This window comes from Mixophyes fleayi, chromosome 6 (genome assembly GCF_038048845.1).
Source record: "Mixophyes fleayi isolate aMixFle1 chromosome 6, aMixFle1.hap1, whole genome shotgun sequence".
Taxonomy (NCBI): Eukaryota; Metazoa; Chordata; class Amphibia; order Anura; family Limnodynastidae; genus Mixophyes; species Mixophyes fleayi.
In genome coordinates this window covers 30,159,129-30,181,046 of record NC_134407.1, presented here as the reverse complement: position 1 = coordinate 30,181,046, position 21,918 = coordinate 30,159,129, and the positions used below count along the sequence as shown (strand labels likewise).

General features: G+C 39.2%; 1 protein-coding gene across 1 annotated transcript in view; it reads right to left on the bottom strand.

The window, feature by feature from the left end:
• DNTT (DNA nucleotidylexotransferase) overlaps nucleotides 1–21,918 on the bottom strand; it is a 230,303-nt gene that overhangs the window by 31,054 nt on the left and 177,331 nt on the right. Inside the window, exon 10 of the mRNA XM_075216179.1 lies at nucleotides 17,287–17,370. Within this exon, the coding sequence (XP_075072280.1) occupies nucleotides 17,287–17,370 (84 nt within the window). The remainder of the gene's footprint in view (nucleotides 1–17,286; nucleotides 17,371–21,918) is intronic.

Here is a 21,918-nt window from a genome sequence, read left to right as displayed (position 1 = left end):
AAAATTTTGCACCTCCTAATTTTTTTTTTTACCATACTCGACTGTAAGGGGGGCACCATTCATTTGTTGTACCGGGGCCCTGAATTCCTCTTGGCAGCCCTGATGGCAATACCAGCAGGGTGAGAATCTCAAGAGGTACAAGAGTCTAAAATTTCGATATTGAAGTTTTCATTTTTTACAAATCTTCTGCATATAATACTGTACTGTACATGAAATATGCATCAGGAGTTGTGCACTAAGAACGCCTTATGACTATATCACTGCAGATTTGCATGTATGAGTCGGAGCTACAATTTGGTTAAAGTTGGAGATAAAGCAGGGCAGGGTGAATATCATGATCAGTGAAAGTGTCAGCTCTTAGACATGATGTCACTGGGATTAAGCAACTAAAAACTGTGCAATCAGTGATTCTTCATTTTATCAGGGAGACTGTGTGATTCCATTGAATTGTCAACTGCAGTTGTACTGCGCTACCATGCCTGTGTCAGCTACACATTTTTCAACTTTCTTTTGTTACTAAATCTGCATGTGCACCTGTTTGGATAACTACCCACTGTATCCTGGGAGAAGATGATGTTGGCCTCCACTGAGTATAGGTAATGGATACACTTTAATGTTCTCCATATAGCTGTTTATTAAATTGTTCAATGTATGTATAGATGAAAAATAAAGTATTCTGCATTCTATTGGAATTCTAGATCATTTCTCATTGCAAGGGGGGAGTAAAACTAATTATCTTAATGTACTCGTCAACCAGGTGCGAAGACAAACAAATAACTCAGTTCAATAGCACAATTGCTTGCTGCCGAAAAATGATAAAAAGCCTGGGAATCACTTAAGTAATGAAGGAATATGCATCTGTTATTGTGTTGCAATGTGATAGTATTTAATTGTGGGAACGAGCTACACAAGCAACATGTATCAAGTTGGAAATCAATATTATAACCTCCGTATATCTTTATTGCTTGTCTAAGTCATTATTGCAGGCATCTGAAGGAAGCAGTGCAGATGCAGAATGTTTAATTTATCAAGATGTTCTCGGGGCTGACTATATCCCCGTTATAACCATATAATCTTAGCGCAGCGTCTGCCAAAACAAGACTATTACAGCCAAGTTAAAAAGGCATAAAAAGCCTGTTTAACTGTGCAAGCAAATAGCTTTAGGCTACGTCAAGGAAGACTACCAGAGAAAAGCAATCTGATATTCACATTCCACCTACACATAAAATAAATATATTACTAATAATGTAAAAATCACTCAATTTGGTTTTATGGAACATGTTACAAGATCAGGAAACATGTCAAGTCACCCACACAAGTTTACAGTAATTGTGATGGTAGCAGACTAGGTGGTGCTAATTTGCAACCTCTTCATGTCCTGGAATTTGGGATCTGCCCCAATAAGATTTAAAAAGTGTGTGGACACACCTACCGGAAGCTCAGCAAGGAATTGGGGTAAAGGCTCAACAAGGAGCTCAGGAGAAGGAGATCTCTTCATCGAGATTGGTTATGTGCCAGATAAGAGGTCAGGAGACTCCTGAATTATAAATTTTAAAGACAGTCGGGAATCCCGTCCCTGGGTAGCTGGAGCCACGCCGAGTGCTAGGACTTTTGACTGTATATTTTGCCACTAAAGAGAAAGTGGTAAGCGGCATTATTGGCCCCTTTCTTCAGAGAGGGGCCAAGAAGTGAGGTAGTGCCATGAATGAAATAAAGGCATTCTTCATTTTCTTGAAAACATTTAATTGTACCTGTGGCACTAAAGCTAATTAATGCTACCTGGTGGAGACCCTAATGTGCACCTAGGCAGGGGCGGACCTAGATCTTATTTTTAGGGGGGTCGATTTAGCATAGTCACGCCCTCTTCAATGCTGATTGACTGGTCCCAGTTGGTCCTGCCCCTGGCCCCAATTGGCCTAGCCTCTTCTGTCATGTTGATCGGTGTCTTGGGTGCTATTTGCAGGTATGCTTGTGTTGCTAGGGGGGGCGAATACCCGATCACCCCCCCCCCCCGGATCCTCCACTGTACCTAGACACTATAGGAGAATTCAACTTCTGTCAATGTGGGGGGATGCCCATTCTTCATTTTTGCTTGTGGTTGGAATATCAAAGATATTTTTAAAGATCTAGATGATTATGAACAACTCTGCAATACGTTTCCAGCTATAAGGTCACTGGGATTGCATTGATTGTCCAGCTTTATTCTACTCTGCATTTTGTAAGTAGAATTACATGCGGGCAGAATTGGAAATAACATTGTTCATTGCTATTGGGAGAATTTCTGGACTTAAATACATTGTACTTTATTGAATTGTATGATCCTATTTGTTTCTATTAGAATATTAACCATTTTGTCTTTACTTTTGTGTTGAAAGTAAGAAGCGACTGCATCCAGCTTTTTTCTTACTTTTTAAAAACAATGCAATGTCCTCCCCCACTCTCAAGAAGAAAACAGCCCATTGCAGTGGGTGGTAATCTAAAACCCAATGCTGGGAACTCCGACAAGAGTGATGACGACATCTTCAGTGCGAATAGCATTTCCTCGGAATAAGTCTACTAAACAGTCGTTCTGAACAATAGCTCCTCAACATTCGTACTGAAGATGTCTTCGTCACTCTTGTTGGGGTATTAGTACCCAACTACATTGCAGTAACCACCTATATTACTATCTAAAGGCTTCTATCTTTGAGCTATCCCAATCAGATAATATTGTCATTTATGACCTGACATGCTTAGTGACTCTTTGCAATGTCTGTACTCCTAAAGTTATTAGACAATTCATAATGCTGGTGGTACATTAACTTCCAAGAATTCAATGTTCTTCATAGAATAACTTATAGTAAGAATAGTTATAGTTATATTTTGATTTAGCTCCGATAAAGTAATACAGATATACTTATTGGCATATTGCATACATTTTAAACATATATATACTGTAAGACTCTGCTAAATTGGCAATGATAAATACATAGTATTGACAAATAATAAGTAGAACAAAGCATAAATAAGTAAAGCAATTAAATCAATCAATTTTAAATGAACCTACAGCAAAATAGCAACACAACAAGGAACTTGGAAAAGATGTACTACAATATGTACACAAGAAGTACATTTTTTAGTTGCTTCCAAATGATCAGATACACAGTATGGAAGGAAGAGGTATATATATATATACACATGTGTATATATATATATATATATATATATATATATATATATATATATATGTATTCTACTTTTTTACATATTGTAGTACATATTTTCCAAGTTCCTTTTTGTGTTGCTATTTTGCTATAGATTTATATATATATATATATATATATATATGTATATATATATATATATGTATATATTCTGTGAAATTAGATAATATAAGGATCTCTTGAAGGTTATAATGCTATAGGCATTTTCAAAATGATTATAAGGAGAATATTAATTTAAAGGTAATTAATCTTTTATTACTATAATGTCTTAATAAAATATTTGACAATATATAATATGATAAAAAGTGAAGTTTCTATAATATTGGAAACCAGTTTTAATTTTTTAGTAGAATTTATAAAATATACTGCTTCTGTTGCAAATGGTTTTCTTTAATAGTATTTAGTTGGCACTGTTCATGAAACAGTGCCTGTGATACTTTTCAGTACAATACTATTTAGATTGTAACCCCTTCTAAAAGTCAATAAGCATTATATATGTTTTTACATCATTGGGAGGTGCCCTGTACTGAGGAACTAGATTCCTCCATGGATAGATTAGCTTACAGCCATTTAGTCAATGGCAAGTTACATTCTCTAGCAGAAGTCGAACATTATAGATCAGCTCCATTGCTTTTATATTGCACAGTGCCAGGTCACTGATGATGGCTTCTTATTTAAACAGTTTGCCCCCCAGCAGAGCTTATCAGTTAAGTCCTGTACTGTGGAGGGAAGGAGTCACAGGGTCATGGAGATACATATAAAGTTGTTTGTTGTTTTGTGCTTTAAATAAAGGTTAAAGAAGAACTCGGTTATGAGATTTATTTATTTACACTAGATGTTTTAGGGGGATATGTTCAGTGTCTATAACACATTCATGGTTTGTAGACAGGTTAAACCTATTTACAGGTAGTTCTCTGCAGAGAACACAAGATAACGCCTTGGTGTTTGAAAGAAAATATATGCAAACAGCTGTGAAAAGGGTTCTTTACTGTAAGTGGTGTGAAACTGTGGAATGTATTCCCACAATATTTGGTATTATCACACACTTCAGAATTATTCAAGAAAACATTAGACATCACCCTAGTAAAACAATATATAGGGCTACATGCTTTAGTAAATACAGGTAATGGGCGCTGATCTGAACCAGGGTTTAGTCCGATTGCCAGCTCTTGCGCTCAGCCCTATCGATAACTATGATATCACCTTTTGCTACCTTATAATCAGGTAGCAAGTGCCACTCAATTACCTTCCACTGATTCTACTTAAAGTTTAGTTATTTAATATAGGTTAAATTCAGAGGTTTTACAGGTGCACTAGTGCGCTTGTTTTTGGGAGAGGGTATGAGTTTGCGCTACAAACACAGACCGCTACTTAGTAAACCTAGGTAAAAGTGATACTGGACTGCCCATAGTTGTAAAAGGCTGCTTGAAAGTTCTGGATCAGAATGACTGGCGTAGAGCTGTACATGAGTGCGGGGTCCATAGATAGTGAGTAAGTAGGAATAAGACAGAGAAAGCATCGCATGAGTGGTGAAAAATAGCAAATTGTAAAATTACAAAACTATTAATAAAATGACAATGAAAGGGTGACGTGATAAGTTGAAAAGAATATATAAGTATAAAGGTGACAACAGTAGTATAAAGTTAAAGTCAAATGATAGGTATATCATCATCATCATCAACAACATTTATTTATATAGCGCCAGCAGATTCATAATTCTCTATGTGTGGGGTGGTGAGGCTATAGGGGGAATAAATTAACTTATAAGTGGAAGAATGGGATGTTGAGTAATTAAGGCAAGAGACATAAATTTGGCTTCAAATATGTGTAGTCATTTTATGTGTGATAAATAAAGATATCCGAGTGTTGTATTTAGCGCTCATTTACAAGCTTGTAAATGAGCGCTAAATACAACGCTTGGATATCTTTATTTATCACATATAAAATGACTACACATATTTGAAGCCAAATTTATGTCTCTTGTGGGTGCAAATTTATGTGTATGTGGGTGCAAAATTTACACTGACCCACGGAAACCAATCCACAATTAGCTCTTATCTGTCCAGTGCAAATTAAGCAATTAAAGCAAATGTCTGATGGGTTGCTACAGGTTACTAACATTGCACTCAAATGCAATGTTAGTATATGACCACTTCTGTGTCTACTATAGGACAATAGTGGAGGTGATATATTTTGTGGGACAAGATATTGTTAGATTACGGTAGGACATTTTAAGTTAACTGAAGAGACACACAGTAGAGAATGGGAAGTTAAAGGGTCTTTCCACTTTTGGAGACCTTTCATTTAGTAGGGTTGGAAACAACTTTGAAGTACATTGTTTTATGGATCCCTTCTGTTTTTTCACCAAAGCCTTTGTTTAATCTCAGCCAAGTTTTCTTTCATTATGTATCAAATAAATAGATAATATATGATCCAACATATCTAAGGGCAAGAATTAAATGAAAAAGCCCTGCCTCAATGCTATAATAGATATTTGTAGAAAACTGAAGAAAGCCAATTAGAAAAATGTATTCAGTAAACATAATAGGGGGACATGGATGAATACAAAATTAGAGTAGTCTGGAGGTTTTAATGCTATTTTAGTGAGCTTATTAGATGACTTTATTATATTTATTGCAGCAAAGAGGCATCTTTGTCACAGTTCCCCTATAAGAAAATAGGTAAAAACACAGCTAGTCTGCAGCAGCAGGCTGCAGAGAGGGTTACATTTTCCCTGGGATCCTCTTTCAGCACATACACACACAGGTGTTCCACATGGGTGCAATTGGTTTGTTTTTGCTGTGATTTACTGCCTCTAAATGGATTGTTACATTATTTATATATTATTAGAATAATTCATAAGTAATGAATTATTTAATACATTTAATAATATCATCCCACCTGCACCTCCCCCCCTTCCTCCCTCCCAGTCCAAGTTTTTGCCACATATTTCAAAGACAAAATTGACACTGTTCGACAAGATGCCTCATGCCAAATTCCACACACTCCACCCACACACCCCACCTTCACCTACACTCTCCAATCCACTCTCAATACATTCTCTCCAGTAACTGAAGACACACATTTCATCATCTCACCCTACAACCTGATCTCTCGACCCTATTAATTACCATCTTTCCCGCTCCCTCTCCTCCACTGCATGCCCACCTCTGTCTCACCTCTTCAACCTGTCTCTTTCCACTGACACATTTCGATCCTCCTTTAAACATGCACTCATCTCACCAATTCTAAAGAAACCATCCTGCCTCTCTCTCTCCAACTACCTCCCCTATTTCTCTCCTCCTCTTTGCCTCCAAACTATTTGATTAGTGTACCACCCCCTGTCTCACTTTCTCTCCTCTTGCTCCATTCTCAACTGTCTGCAATTACGCTTCTGCTGCCAACATTCCACTGAATCTGCTCTGACAAAAATTATCAATGGTCTACTTACTGCAAAGTCTAAGGGTCATTTCTCCAATCTCATCCTCCTGCACCTCTCTGCAGCTTTTGACACTGTTAATCACCCTCATATCCTATATTCCCTTCACTCCATTGCCTTTCATGACCCAGTTTTTTCCTGGTTCACTTCCTACCTATTGAACACTCCTCTAGTTTTTCTATATCTGTCTCTCCTCCACTCCCAATATCTGTTGACCCTTTACTTTTTCACTGTACACCTCTTCTTTTGGGGATCTAATTCTCTCATTCGGTCTCAAGTACCACCTCTACACTTCTCTTCCCCTGACCTCTCCACTTCTGTACTATCTAGTCACCACCCGCCCTCAAATCTACATCACCGTCAATAAAATCACAATTTCCTCAGTCTACCAAGCCCACTGCCTTGTGTCACACTTGATTCTGCACTTTGCTTTATTCTTCACATTCAGACTCTCTCCTAGTCCTGTCGACTCCACCTAAGAAACATAGCCAGAATACGCTCTTTTCATACCCAACATGCTTCCAAAACTCTTATCCCTTCTCCCATCATCTCCTGTTTTGACAACTGCAACACCCTGCTACCTGGCATTCCCCACATCCATGTATCCTCACTTTAATCCATCATAAATGCTGCTGCAAGATGGATCTACCTCTCTCACTGCTCCACATCTTCATCCACTTTGCAAACCCTACACTGGCTCCCTTTGTCCTCCAGAATTCAATTCAAATTACTCACACTTACCTACAAAGCCCTAAACAAAATCATCCCTTCATACATCTCAAACCTTATCCCCGATGATACTACTCACACAAATGTATCCTCACAACTGACTAAATCTCCACTCTGAACCAACTCATTCCTTTTGTTTCAGCTGTGCCCTCTTCCACTTAGAATGTAATTTCTCTTATGAGCAGGGTCCTCCATACTCTTTGTTTTCATGGCTGCATTTATTTCGTCTACCTTGTATGTCCTGTTTTCCCTACTGTACGGCGCTGCAGAGCACTGTGGCATCTTAAAAATCTATTATAATAATAATAATAATAATAATAATAATAATAATAATAATAGAAAGTGAAGGATTAACCCAAACTCACCAGGTCAAGTCAGGAAACTAATTCGGGTAACCTAAAAGAATCTACTTTTTCGAACCCAGCCTGACAATTCTTTTTATGTAGCACACAAATAGGACATTCAGGAGTGGTGCTGCACATCTTTGTTCTATTGGAAGATAGAACCAAGAACTTTATGGCCAGTGCAGCTGCTTGTGTCTTCTAAGTACACAAGACATGTATGGCATCAATTTCCTATTGATACTGGCATCCCTTCGCTCAAAACCTTCCAGCAAGTGCCTGCAATTTGTTTGTATCTCTTGTCCGTCCCTACTTTACAGCTGATAATTCTGCAGGTGCAATTAAACTCTACGTCTTCAATGACAGTATGTTAATCATTGGTTACTTGTTACTTTATTTGCGTGTTCTAAGAAAATTGTATGAACAAGTCACAACTCCAGAATGGGAACCCTGCAATTACAGTGATTGATTTATTCATCAAAGAATAGAAATCCTTCTTGCGACTGTCATCATGTAGTCTGTCACTATAAGAGATGTTTCTAGGAAACGCTTGTCCAGTGGAAATGATGCACTCAAATTTAAGAAAAGCTTTAAAAATTGTTTTAACTCATTGGTCGGATCTAACATGGTGGCCATTGTGATCTGACTTTATGAAAACATTGTCATCATTATCATCATTTATTTATATAGTGCCACTAGTTCCGCAGCGCTATACAGAGAACTCACTCACATCAGTCCCTGCCCCATAGGGGATTTACAGTCTAAATTCCCTACCACACACACAGACTAGGGTCAATTTGTTAGCAGCCAATTGACCTATCAGTATGTTTTTGGAGTGTGGGAGGAAACCCACGGAAATACGGGGAGAATATACAAACTCCTCACAGATAAGACCATGGTCGGGAATGGAACTCATGACCTCAGTGCTATGAGGCAGAAGTGCTAACCACTAAGCCACCGTGCTGCCCTATCATCTGTCCAAACTATGGAGTCTGCATATTCCTTGGGTGGCACAATCTCCATCAATACATATATCCCTAAGAAGGTAGAGCAAGAGTTAAAAACCTATTTCCCACAGTTTATGGAGCCACCTCATGCCGCTCTGTGTCCCTCATTTAATTATCAGAACAGGAACTTGCAGATGTATTAAAAAAAAAAACTACCACCAGATTCCTCAACATTTAAACATATTAAAGTTTATTAAACTTAATAAAGTTTATTAAATCAATGAGACTGGATTTGGGAGGACAAGAGGGTTTTTTTTTTAGCAAATTGTTGCTACTTAATTGATTATAGATGTGAAAAAAGAAGCAAAGAAAGTAATCAAGTGGAACGGCCACTAAAATATCCAGCACCAGAAGAAGAGTTTGAATACAGGGAAATCTCACCAAAGCTTAGCGCACCTATTGCAGTATTTTTCAGAATTCCGAAATTATCGCTGAACGGCTCACAAGGTGGCAGGGGCATGTCTGTGTAAGTCACAGCCATCAGCAAGAAATACGTCATCCTCAATAGCAGAGTATTAAGTCTGGCAGGTATTCTCTGTAAGTTCAAGAGCTATCTCTTTAATAATATTCTGCCCAAATAACTGTACAGGTACATGAGTTAATTAATTAGCATTCACAAATGGTCAGACATGGAAACATATAATACTACAGGTGTGATTTAATGTTATCTGGACAGCCAGCGCTTAAAACATCTGTTACCATGTGGATAATCGGTTGCATGCAGGGTGCCTGTGACAAACTCATTATTAAACCTTCCTCTATACATTATAATTCTACCGGGGTTGTATTTACTTCCAAATGAAATTATTATGAAGCATTCTTGTCTTCCTTTAAACATTTCAGTACTAGGGATCTGTGCTGATTCAGCATCTCATGCGTCTGCACCCATAGGCAAACAAAGGGGGGGGGGGGTTCCTAGTGCCTGGAAACCCCCTCTAAGCCTGGGTCACTGTATAATTGAGGTGGCTGGACCCTGCTCCCGCTTCACACGGCTCTGCTTGAAAAGGGAGAGGTGCGTGCACCTAACAGTAGTGCACGCAGCATTGCCCACGTATATTATGGGGAAAGGAAGAGTTGGAGAGCAGCCAAGCGCTGTCTAAAATTATAGCCACGCCCCCCTGCATTTTGGTCATGCCCACTGGCGGCGTGGTGTGGAAACCCCCCTCTACAAATCCTGTGTTTTCCCCTGGCACCATTATGACATTTATGTAGTTCTCCGGTTAAACTGGAAACAACTTTTCCTTTACTAGTTTGCCCTGGTTGCTTTGATATTGCTTTGTAATGGAACAAATATGTTTTATGTCATTGAAACACTTGTCTATATAATATGGCATTGTGTATTTTACTATATAGACTAAAAGGAGCACAAATAGATAAAAAAATGCACTAAAAGGATATACCAATCTTTTCTACTTTTAAGTGTTAAATGTGCAGTAGTGAGAAAATTCAAAAGCATGAAAATTTAACCTTTTCACCACCTGCTAAATGGAGCACTTTCGACCTTCCCATAGAGCTCTATCAGAATGGAGATACACTACGGAATCAGGGCTAATGACAGTGAAATCAGTATTGGAGTTAACCCCATATTAGGCAAAACAAAAATCTATCTCTGGTGAAAGCAGCTATTTTTACCAATGTTAAAGTTTGTCATTGGTTTCTAAATAGAAGCATAGATTTCTAAACAACAGATTGTTCCCACATCACCTGAGTGTCTCCAGGTTCTTTCTATCTAGACATTGGCAAGACGCAGGTTCCAGGTACCCAGATTCTATGATTATGCTCAGGCCCGCTGACTGCACTGTTAAACTCAGTGTATAGACTTGACAGTTTCATGTCTGTGCACTATGGATCCCAAGATGTCTGTAATATATACTCAATGGGCCTGATTCATTAAGGAGAGCAAAGCATAAAAAGGAGTAACTTTGCACCTGGGCCAAACCATGTTGTATTGGAGGGGGAGGTAAATTTAAAATGTAGGGACAGATTTATAGTTGGGATAGGGCATGTCCTAGACTGACTTTCAATTTCAGTGTAAAAATAAAGCTATCAAGTATTTGTGTGCTATATGAAAAAACAGCCAGTATTTAACTTATGTGCAAAATAATAACCAAATATTTCACCCCTTGCATTGTAACATGGTTTGTCCCAGTCCTGGAGAACATTTACTCCTTATTTTGCATTACATTCCTAAATGACTCAGGACCGATGTTTCTGCAGCTCCGTGAGTTTCTCACTCTTTCTCAATCAAAACTTGTATTTTTGATTTTAATACATAAATGAGAAAATAAATCTATTCACCCAATGTTTCTTTCCCTAAGAAAACAACTGTTACAACTCAGATTTTGAACCCAAATGATTCCAAAGTTTTTCCTCAAAACCTCTATTCAGCAATCTCATATGAAGCTCACTTAAAGTTCATACGTTTTGCTGGTGGAGAAACCCCCCAGAGATTGCCCTTCTGGTATGGGGTTTGCAGACATGACAGTTGACAGCTCCCATCCATTTACTTATTCCAGCCTGGTCTTACCAGAGCTGCGAGGATAGGTAGGTAAAAGAAAGTTTCGTAGGGAGGTTTACATGGTGAAGTGGGCTTAATCAATGAAGTGGCCTCTGCCATGTGCACAGCCCAGGAAAATAAAGTTGTGGTGAGAATGAATAAAATGTTCCTAGTTGTCTTGCAGTCTCAATGATTTAATGCAAAGTGAGCACAAATATTCAACATGAGAAAATGATAGTCTGCTCATAGATGGTGTTTTATTCACAGTAAAACTTCTCAGTGAGAAACTGAAGTGAAATAAAATTCTGCAGACAAACAGCATAATAGCTGAGATACGAAACCGCAGTCTCCAGTTTGCCTTGCAGCAATACCTCCCACTTCATCCCCCTCTCACTCCTACACACACAAAAAATCAACACAGTAATGTTCTATAAAACGACAATGTGCTAGTTGGACATTTCCCTTAGAAAAATATGTAATAAAAACTTATCACAAAAAGTTACATTCTCTGTGCTTTAAATGAAAGCTTTGGCTTTGTGTTATCTCTTTTGTTGCATCCTATCTTTTGTTGTTATTGGGCATTTCCAATGGGAGATTCATAAAAATTGATCTGTTGAGATGTTATCTAACATTGCTTGCAAATCTTATTTACACATGGTAGAAAACTATTGCAGAGGTATAAAGGAAAACTCACTGGAACTCTGACCTAAACCCCCCTCCTCCAACTATTAGGACCAACAGGTGTTACTTCTTTGGGACCCAATCCTGTTTCCTAATATAATCCCTGGCACCCCTGAATGTTTGTAGCTGCATTGACACTTGGCAGTAAGATTGGGCTTGCCCACTTAGCTGCATCTTATCACTATTGCTCATTCTCAAACACTGTGAAAATTTTCCAGGTCTCTAGGCAATGGAGGATCCTGAGAGTGTACCGACACAGTAGGGGGAGGAGTTATGCCAAATAAAATAGGAAACCTTGAGTTCCCCTTTAAAGAAAAAATGTACATCATAGATCTTCTGCACAAAGAGCCCAATTTTGTTGTGTATTTTTATTATTATTATTATTATTATTATTATTATTATTATTATTATTATTATAATTAAGATTACAGAGGGAGGGAGCACAGCTGTCAGAGCTGGTGGACTGAACCCATTATAGCTATTCAAGCAGCTAGAACTGAATGTATGGTAAACACTATTCCTGTTCCTGATTGATTGGTCATGGCTTCTGTTCAAACAGTTGCAGCATTCACTATATACGTACTGAGTGGGAGTCTGAATGTTCCACTTGGTTTTCACTGTCAGCACTGACAGTTGTCTCTACTCTCGTCTATCAAGGCTGACGGTACAGAGCTTTATTCAGTTAAAGGGTCCATGGAGGAGCTTTCCTGAATACAAGGGTTATGCAAAGGAGGACAGCCCTTTTAAACAGTGGGCTATGGTTAGGTTAAGATTTCCATATGTATGTATGTTAAAGTTATCCTACAGCAGTCCTGGATTTTGCCACGAAAAATCTATCAATGTTTATTTGATAACATTTATGGTCATAATACATAGGATTAGTGTGCATAGATTCATAACAATATTTTCTGATTTTGGCACCCGGCAGAATTCCTGACAAGTGGGATCCTTGGATTGAGGCTATTATTAAGTCTTGGGATGGAATTATAATTGGGAGATTTGGTTAGGACTTGCCCTTAGGTTAATACATTGTGAGGATTAAAATTAGACAAAAGATTAAGTGGTAGATTTTCTAAAACTTCTAAAATGCAAGGTGAATGTGTTGCCCAAAGCAAGATTCTGGCTATCATTTATCTAGTACATTCTAGTACATGATAGCTAGAATATGATTAGTTGGTGTGAGCAGCCTCACATTTCCTTTTTAGAAGTTTTAGCAAATTTACCTCTAAGCATAGTCACCAGCAGAATGTAGCTTAGCACAATGTAGATTAATGCAATTTTCAACACCGCAAGACAATGTAAAAATGGCTATTGTTACATGAAGATTAGAACATGTGCAAGTTAATTTTAAGGATTAAGTTATGATAAAATAACACTTTAGGACTTAAACCAACAAAATCTTCTTTCGAGTAAGTTTTGTTTTGTCTTTTTAGATGTTGGCTATGTGTACCCTTACCCTATTACCAGTTATATTAAATGGAGAGCCCAGTTAAAGTTCACCTGTTGCCTACACAGAGCAGAGAGAGCCTTGTGATTGAACCAATATTTATGAGTGCAGGACGCTATCTATCAGTTCACTAGAAATTAGTGACATCACAGATGCAGAAAGCAAATTGCTAGGGCGTATTCTTATAAATACTGATTCAGTCTTCAAAGTGACTGCCTCTATTAGATGTAGAAACAGGTGCACTTTGCTTCATTACTTCCACAATTCTTTTGATGTCATTGAGGATGAGTTCATTCAGAATCAATGTTTAACTTTAGTCCTCCTTTAACTACAACATCCACTCCTACCCTCTCTTCATTATATCTATTACTAAGGATTGTCATGTATGTAATCATGTTTATTGGCATGTCAGAACAAACCATGGAAACATTCCTTTTTCACAATGAAAAAAGCCATGGATCAAATGCATTATAAACTGCAAAATTGCTTTTAATGTGACTTGTCTATAGCTTCTTCCTCATTAACAACCAGTGTTCTAGTCTTAAATCACAAAGAAAAATCAATTTGTCTTCTTGTCACAACAGCAAACAGTAAGGTAATTGATCATCTGCCTACATACAGTAGAGTCAATTCCTTGTGTATTTACCATACATCATCTGCTATATGTTTTATCATGGTTCCATCTTTAGTTAAATATTTTCATTTAATTGGAATATACTCCTGCCCAGATTGATACCAAATTAAGGTTCTCATGGGCCTGAAGGTGAAAGTTATAATATAATAGACCTATGCTGTCTGTTGTCAGGGCTGTGCTTACATCTTGTGCTACCCTAGACCAATATACCAGTCTCCAGCAGTCATTCGTTAAGCCTAGAAAAAAGGACTGTGTCATCACTGGAAAGGGGTGTGCTCTGAGATGGATCAGGAGTGGGACAATATGCCCAGACTTTTCATATGGAAATGTCAGGGCTTTGCCTAGATTAAGCTGGGTACACACTACACAGTTTTCATCCAATAATCGGCTAAATCAGCCGACATACGACTGCTCGTTCAAAAGTCGGGTCAGTGTGTGCAGTGACACGATGGTCGAAAGTCTGCCCAAATGGACGATTGTCGCCTCATTTGGTTGGTCGTACCATTTAATATTTTCATTCCAATCTCGTTTCCATTGTGTAGTGTGTATAAACTTCCGACTGATCCACAACAGTGAGTATGAAATTACAGTCATTGCTCACGACAACATGGCTGCAAAAAGTCGCTAAAGGGACGTCCGCTCTTCCCTTTATCGTCCTAAACAAGGCTAGCGTGTATGCAGTCCATGGACCGAGCGATCAGACTATCGATCGCATGTAAAATCGCTCGGCATAAAAAGTTGGTTGAAATTTCTGTAGTGTGTACCCAGCTTTAGCAATTGTTCACCCTGAAGAGAGATTTTGTATTGGCTAACACTCTAGAAAGGAAAAATGAATGGGACAGATGTCAATCAATTAGACATAAAAATGTATAAAGAACATAAAAGTAAAACGTTTATCTACTGTTCCCTGAACAACACTGGCTTTGGCCTATATAGTAAATGCCATCCCAACCAATGGTCAGACTGGTAGATTGGTTTCACTTATCTCAGTCATCCCCTAACTCTTCTAAATATAGACAATAAATTAATGGCACAAAACAATGAATTAATTTATCTGATGCATGAATTAACTAATACATTGTAAAGAAAAAAAAAATTGTTCCAACCACAACTATTTACACATCCTTTCCCCCCTGTGGAGGACTACCATGAATTTAATTCTCTTCTGCTGGGTGGGATGATTCTATTTATACTACATTCCCCAAGAAAATAAAAAGGCCAGAGTCCACAAGATACGCTAGACCATTTGCAGGAGTAGAGAGCTCCATATCTGTGTAAACCTACCTAAACAGACCATCCTGGAAATACTGAATGGTAAAATTTTCTAAAATATAACTTCATTTTCCAGTGGAATCTGAGTGTAAATGGTGAATTGCAATGTATTGATCAACAAAAATGCACATACAATGGCACAAAACTCTGTGAGACCTAAAGAAGAGGACTGTGGGGAAATATTTCTGATATTTTTAAGGAGGATTTTAGCTTTAAAGATAACTTGTCATCTGACCTTTTTTACATAGTGCCTTGTGCCCTATACATGACACCACCTCAAAAATAATAGACAACATCTCAAGAGTGGTTTTCTAAGGTAGGTGTAGAGAGAAGGATCACCACATCACCTGTCCAGCAGATACCTTCAAGAACCATTCCCTCCCTGTGCCTAATAACCAGATAATAGACTGGGGACCACAATGTGACCTTCCAACCAGTGTGGTGCAGTGAAAGATTCTTTCCCACCTCCCATGATGTCATTGGGCAGCACGTTAGAATAGCTAGGAGCCTAATTCATGGAGGTCTAACCCGACCCGATCTGCTAGTAGTGAGTGTGCAATGTTGTAGTAATACAACCACTGCTTCCTACTAAATTGAATACAGGATCGGGAACATATACTATGGTCTAGGGGGTCAGAGCAAACCCCTACCAGTAAACAACAAACATTTTTTTTAAAAAAGCACATAATTTCCTGGTTAAAAAAAATGTTTTATTAAGTTAAATTTCATATTACATACAAGTGTTCTATTCATAGTGAAGTGATGGCATTGATCAATATGACATTTACTGCAGTGTGTTCATACTAAATAGTACAGTGCAAACTGATATAATGTGTTCTAAGCATCACAATAAACTTCAGTAGCTATTTCTAGCTATCACTTAATAAGCAAAAGCATTTGGCCTTTGCTATAAACATGCATATAGCCACATCCCCATGACACTGTGCCATGGTCTGCCCGGCAGACGCATTGCTCTACATTCTGCAAATGTCTGGTCTGAGAATGAAATGCTCATTTCAGAAAAAGTAAGAACATCACCTTGAAGTACCGTTTACAAGCGCGCTGACCCTTTAATCAGTTTACCTTTTCCTTTTCTATTCTTAAAATATTGCTCCATGGACCCATGTTTATATGTTATATAATAATAGAAGTGAGACATTAGTTTATGCACATAGTAAGAGTGTTCCCTCTATATAATGCATCCGAGCTAAGCAAAAATCTTCCCATTGAAAGTAAAGATTAAGGGGTATATTTATTAAACTGCGGGTTTGAAAAAGTAGAGATGTTGCCTATGGGAACCAATCAGATTCTAGCTGTCATTTTGTATAATGTACTAAATAAATGATAACTAGAATCTGATTGGTTGCTATAGGCAACATCTGCACTTTTTCAAACCTGCCGCTTAGTAACTATACCCCCAAGGGTTTATTAAAGCTGCATGCGCAGTGGTGTAGAATGTTAGCATTCTGCAGGAAGCTACTAAAACAGAAGTGGCTCCATATATGTCACTCCCCGCCCCTAGAAGGTCATCAGAATACCTTGTCATGGAAAATGAAATAACATGTGTAATTTTAATGGGATGACTTGATGGACTTGGCTACTGATGCAACTTAAGTCATCTTAGTCCGAGCCCATGTGTAACAGATGCAATAGTGCAAAGATGGGGGCATAATTTTATGGAGAACAAAGAAGCCTTTACACAGCTCATCCATATTTACCTTTTTTTTTGGCAAACCATCATAATGCATAGCTATGTCTACTTTTTTGCTTTATTAATTTTGTTTTTAAAAAGTTTTAGCAACATTGTAGACCAGGCCTGGCCAACCTGTGTTGTGAAACTACAAATCCCAGAATGCCCTGCCAGCCATCTGCTAGTAATCTACTGGCAAAGCATGTTGGGGCTTGTAGTTTCACAACACCTGGTGAGAGCCTCAGGTTGGCCAGAGCTCCTGTAGACTAACCTTAAATGCATTTCACGCCTAACATACAGTATATATGTGGGACAATATGCAGCAAGTTGACAATGTTTACAATACCTTGGTTTTATCAAACAGTGCATGGTTATCCAACATCATCTTTTTCTCATGGGTAGCATATCTCCGCAAATCTCGCTCAAACTGCTGTTAAGGAAAACAAAATAATTTCATTTTACTTCTTGCTATTGTCTGATTTATAAAAGACTGTAATCAGATTGGAGATTATACCAAGCAAATGCCATAGAATAACATCTTCATAACAAGAAAGAACAGTGAAACATACATTTAACTGAAATAGTATTATTCTAGATAGTTATCTAAATGCTGAATAAAATACGAGGTGATTTGATTAACTATATCCGCTCTGTAGCAAAGTAATTGGCCTGCAAGGACTATCGCTTGATAAGACCATGTGACTCCTAACTCTCTTAATTTAGAACATTAAAGAGCAGCAATTAAAAGGGGACTGCGTATATGTCATGCATTTTAATCTCATCTCATATCTATTTTATGCATTTTTTCCTACTTGGCTAAAAAATAAATGAGTGTTATCATTAGGGATGTGCACCGGCGACTTTTGAGGTCTCGTGTTTTGTGTTTTGGATCCGGATTTTCGTTATTTTTGAGGTTCGGATTTGTCTCGCAAAACACTTGACGAAAGGTCTCGGTTCGGATTTAAGGTATTGGATTCGGATTTTTTTTGAAAAAAACATAAAAAGTTTAAAAATCAAGTTTTTGGGCTTATTTTCACTCCTAGGCTATTATTAACCTCAATAACATTCAATAACAAGCATTTCCACTAATTTACAGTGTATTCTGAACACCTCACAATATAGTTATTAGTCCAAAACGTTGCAACAAGGTATCTTTCTGGACTGCGTAGAGGAGTGGGTCACCACAATATATTATAAACCCTGAACTTTTATGATTCGCACCAATAATTGTACCTGGACTGCGTAGAGGAGTGGGTCACCACAATATATATTAAAAACCCTGAACTTTTATGATTCGCACCAATAATTGTACCTGGACTGCGTAGAGGAGTGGGTCACCACAATATCTTAAAAACCCTGAACTTTTATGATTCGCACCAATAATTGTACCTGGACTGCGTAGAGGAGTGGGTCACCACAATATCTTAAAAACCCTGAACTTTTATGATTCGCACCAATAATTGTACCTGGACTGCGTAGAGGAGTGGGTCACCACAATATCTATTAAAAACCCTGAACTTTTATGATTCGCACCAATAAATGTACCTGGACTGCGTAGAGGAGTGGGTCACCACAATATATATTAAAAACCCTGAACTTTTATGAATCGCACCAATAAATGTACCTGGACTGCGTAGAGGAGTGGGTCACCACAATATATATTAAAAACCCTGAACTTTTATGATTCGCACCAATAAATGTACCTGGACTGCGTAGAGGAGTGGGTCACCACAATATCTATTAAAAACCCTGAACTTTTATGATTCGCACCAATAAATGTACCTGGACTGCGTAGAGGAGTGGGTCACCACAATATATATTAAAAACCCTGAACTTTTATGATTCGCACCAATAAATGTACCTGGACTGCGTAGAGGAGTGGGTCACCACAATATATATTAAAAACCCTGAACTTTTATGATTCGCACCAATAAATGTACCTGGACTGCGTAGAGGAGTGGGTCACCACAATATCTATTAAAAACCCTGAACTTTTATGAATCGCACCAATAAATGTACCTGGACTGCGTAGAGGAGTGGGTCACCACAATATATATTAAAAACCCTGAACTTTTATGATTCGCACCAATAAATGTATCTGGACTGCGTAGAGGAGTGGGCACTGGGCACCACAATAAAATATATAAAAAACCTTCAACAGATCTGCATTACACTACACATACGGCTGCTCCTCCATCCTCTCCATCATATACATGTTGGAGTTTTAGCGTGTGACAACCTCTTGTTTTTGATAATGTCAGTGCATTTGGAATATTTTTCAATTTGCCCCACACCACTGAATGTACTTTATCTATGATACGCAATACGCATCTATCTATCTTGACTGCGTAGTGTGGTGGCCCCGGTACACAATTTGGTACCGAGGCCACAATATAATTTAAAAACCCTCCACGTGTCGGAATTCCACCAAACAAGTATCTGGACTGCATAGTGGGGTGGCCCCGGTACCCAATTTGATACCGGGGCCACAATACCTCCTCCAAACATGCTCCAGACAATTCGTCATTGACAGACCCCAGACAGACAGGGTCGTAGTGTTATTGTTTGACTTTGTAAACCCAAAAAAATGTCCCTGTTGCACATAGTCGTGCAATGAAGACTGACTTTTTCATTTAAAGGCACGATCTTTAAAGTGTAGTGTTTGTAAGTCTAAGTCATATTATACTTTTGGTAAAATTGGTTTTTTTTGTTCCTCTTTATGGTAATTAATTAGTAATAGAATTAAAGTAGGAAATAGAATTAAATAGAATTAAAGTAGGAAATAGAGTGGTATAGAGTTGTAGTGTGGTATAGATAGAGTGGTCCACACAATATAATAATAAAACCCTCAACTGGTCTGAATTCCACCAAACAAGTATCTTGACTGCGTAGTGTGGTGGCCCCGGTACACAATTTGGTACCGAGGCCACAATATAATTTAAAAACCCTCCACGTGTCGGAATTCCACCAAACAAGTATCTGGACTGCATAGTGGGGTGGCCCCGGTACCCAATTTGATACCGGGGCCACAATACCTCCTCCAAACATGCTCCAGACAATTCGTCATTGACAGACCCCAGACAGACAGGGTCGTAGTGTTATTGTTTGACTTTGTAAACCCAAAAAAATGTCCCTGTTGCACATAGTCGTGCAATGAAGACTGACTTTTTCATTTAAAGGCACGATCTTTAAAGTGTCAGAAAGAGAGAGAAGACACAGGAGAGGAGAGTTGTAGCTGGGGACCTGGGGTGGAAGCTCCTAGGCTCCCCCAGCATTGCCTGGAAGTCTGAGCGTGGTGACTGAGCCAGGGCAAGGAATGTGTGCCCTGGATGAGGGGGAGAACTCCATGCCACTATAGTGAACCCAAGAGAGAGGGGGACACTGCACATGGAAGAGGCCCTGGAGTGAGGGCTGCTACAAGAGGCATGGTAGCTGTAGTGTCAGATCCTGAGGCTGAGAGTACACAGAGTGACGTGTCAGAGCACAGGAGACATTATCCCCGCAGAGGAGGGATGAGCTGCAGTTGAGAGGTCTGTTGTTGAAATAGGACATGCACACTTTAACAAACCAATCATTTCAGCGACAGGGCCTACCAAACAACTTTGACTGAAATGATTGGTTTGTTTGGGCCCCCACACCAAAAAAGCTATTCATCTCTCCCTGTACAGACTAAACAGGCTCTACTGAGGCAAGATGTCGTCCTCATCCTCAACCTCTGATTCCTCTCCCCCTACAGTGTGTACTTCCTCCTCATCACACATTATCAATTCGTCCCCGCTGGACTCCACAACCACAGGTCCCTCTGTAGTATCTGGAGGGCAGTGCTGTACTTCATTGAGGAATTGATTATTCATTTTTATAAACATCATTTTTTCAACGTTGTGAGGAAGCAACCTCCTTCGCCGCTCACTGACCAGGTTCCCCGCTGCACTAAAAACTCTTTCCGAGTACACACTGGAGGGGGGACAACTCAGGTAAAATAGAGCCAGTTTGTACAGGGGCTTCCAAACTGCCTTTTTTTCCTGCCAGTAACAATATGGACTGTCTGACATGTCTACTTGGATGGTGTCAGCAAAGTAATCATCCACAATTTTTTCTATTGTCACAGCATCCAATGCAGCGAGAGTAGACATGTCTGCAATGGTTGGCAGGTCCTTCAGTCCGGACCAGATGTTATCAGCATCCCCGCCAGTGCCTCTTTTGGGAAAACTGAGCTTTTTCCTCGCAGCCATAGATGTGGAAGAAAATGAGGGTGGAGCTGTTGGCATGTCACGGTCCTCTTCAGAGGACAATCTCCTGACCAGCAGGTCTTTGCACCGCTGTAGATTTGTGTCCGCCGGAAACAGAGACACAACATACGCTTTAAACCGAGGATCGAGCACGGTGGCCAGAATGTATTCCTCTGACTTTAAAAGAGTGACCACCCTCGGATCCTGGCAAAGCGTACGAAGGGCTACATCCACAAGAGCTACATGCTTGGTGTAATCGCAATGGCTTACCAGCTCCTCCCTCACTTTCTCCAGCTGCTTCTGCAACAGCCTGATCAGGGGAATGACCTGACTCAAGCTGGCAGTGTCGGAACTGACTTCTCGTGTGGCAAGTTCAAATGGCTGCAGAACCTTGCACAACACGGAAATCAGTCTCCACTGCGCTTGACTCAGGCGCATCCCCACTCCTTTGCCTATGTCGTAGGTGGCTGTGTAGGCCTGAATGGCCTTTTGCTGCTCCTCCATCCTCTGCAGCATATAGAGGGTGGAGTTCCAGCGCGTCACAACCTCTTGTTTGAGGTGATGGCAGGGCAGGTTCAAGCTTTTTTGATGTGCCTCTAGTCTGCGGTAGGCACTGGCTGAATGCCGAAAGTGTCCAGCAATTTTGCGGGCCACCGCAAGCATCTCCTGCACACCCCTGTCACTCTTGAGGTAATGCTGCACCACCAAATTAATGGTGTGGGCAAAACATGGGACGTGCTGGAAATTGC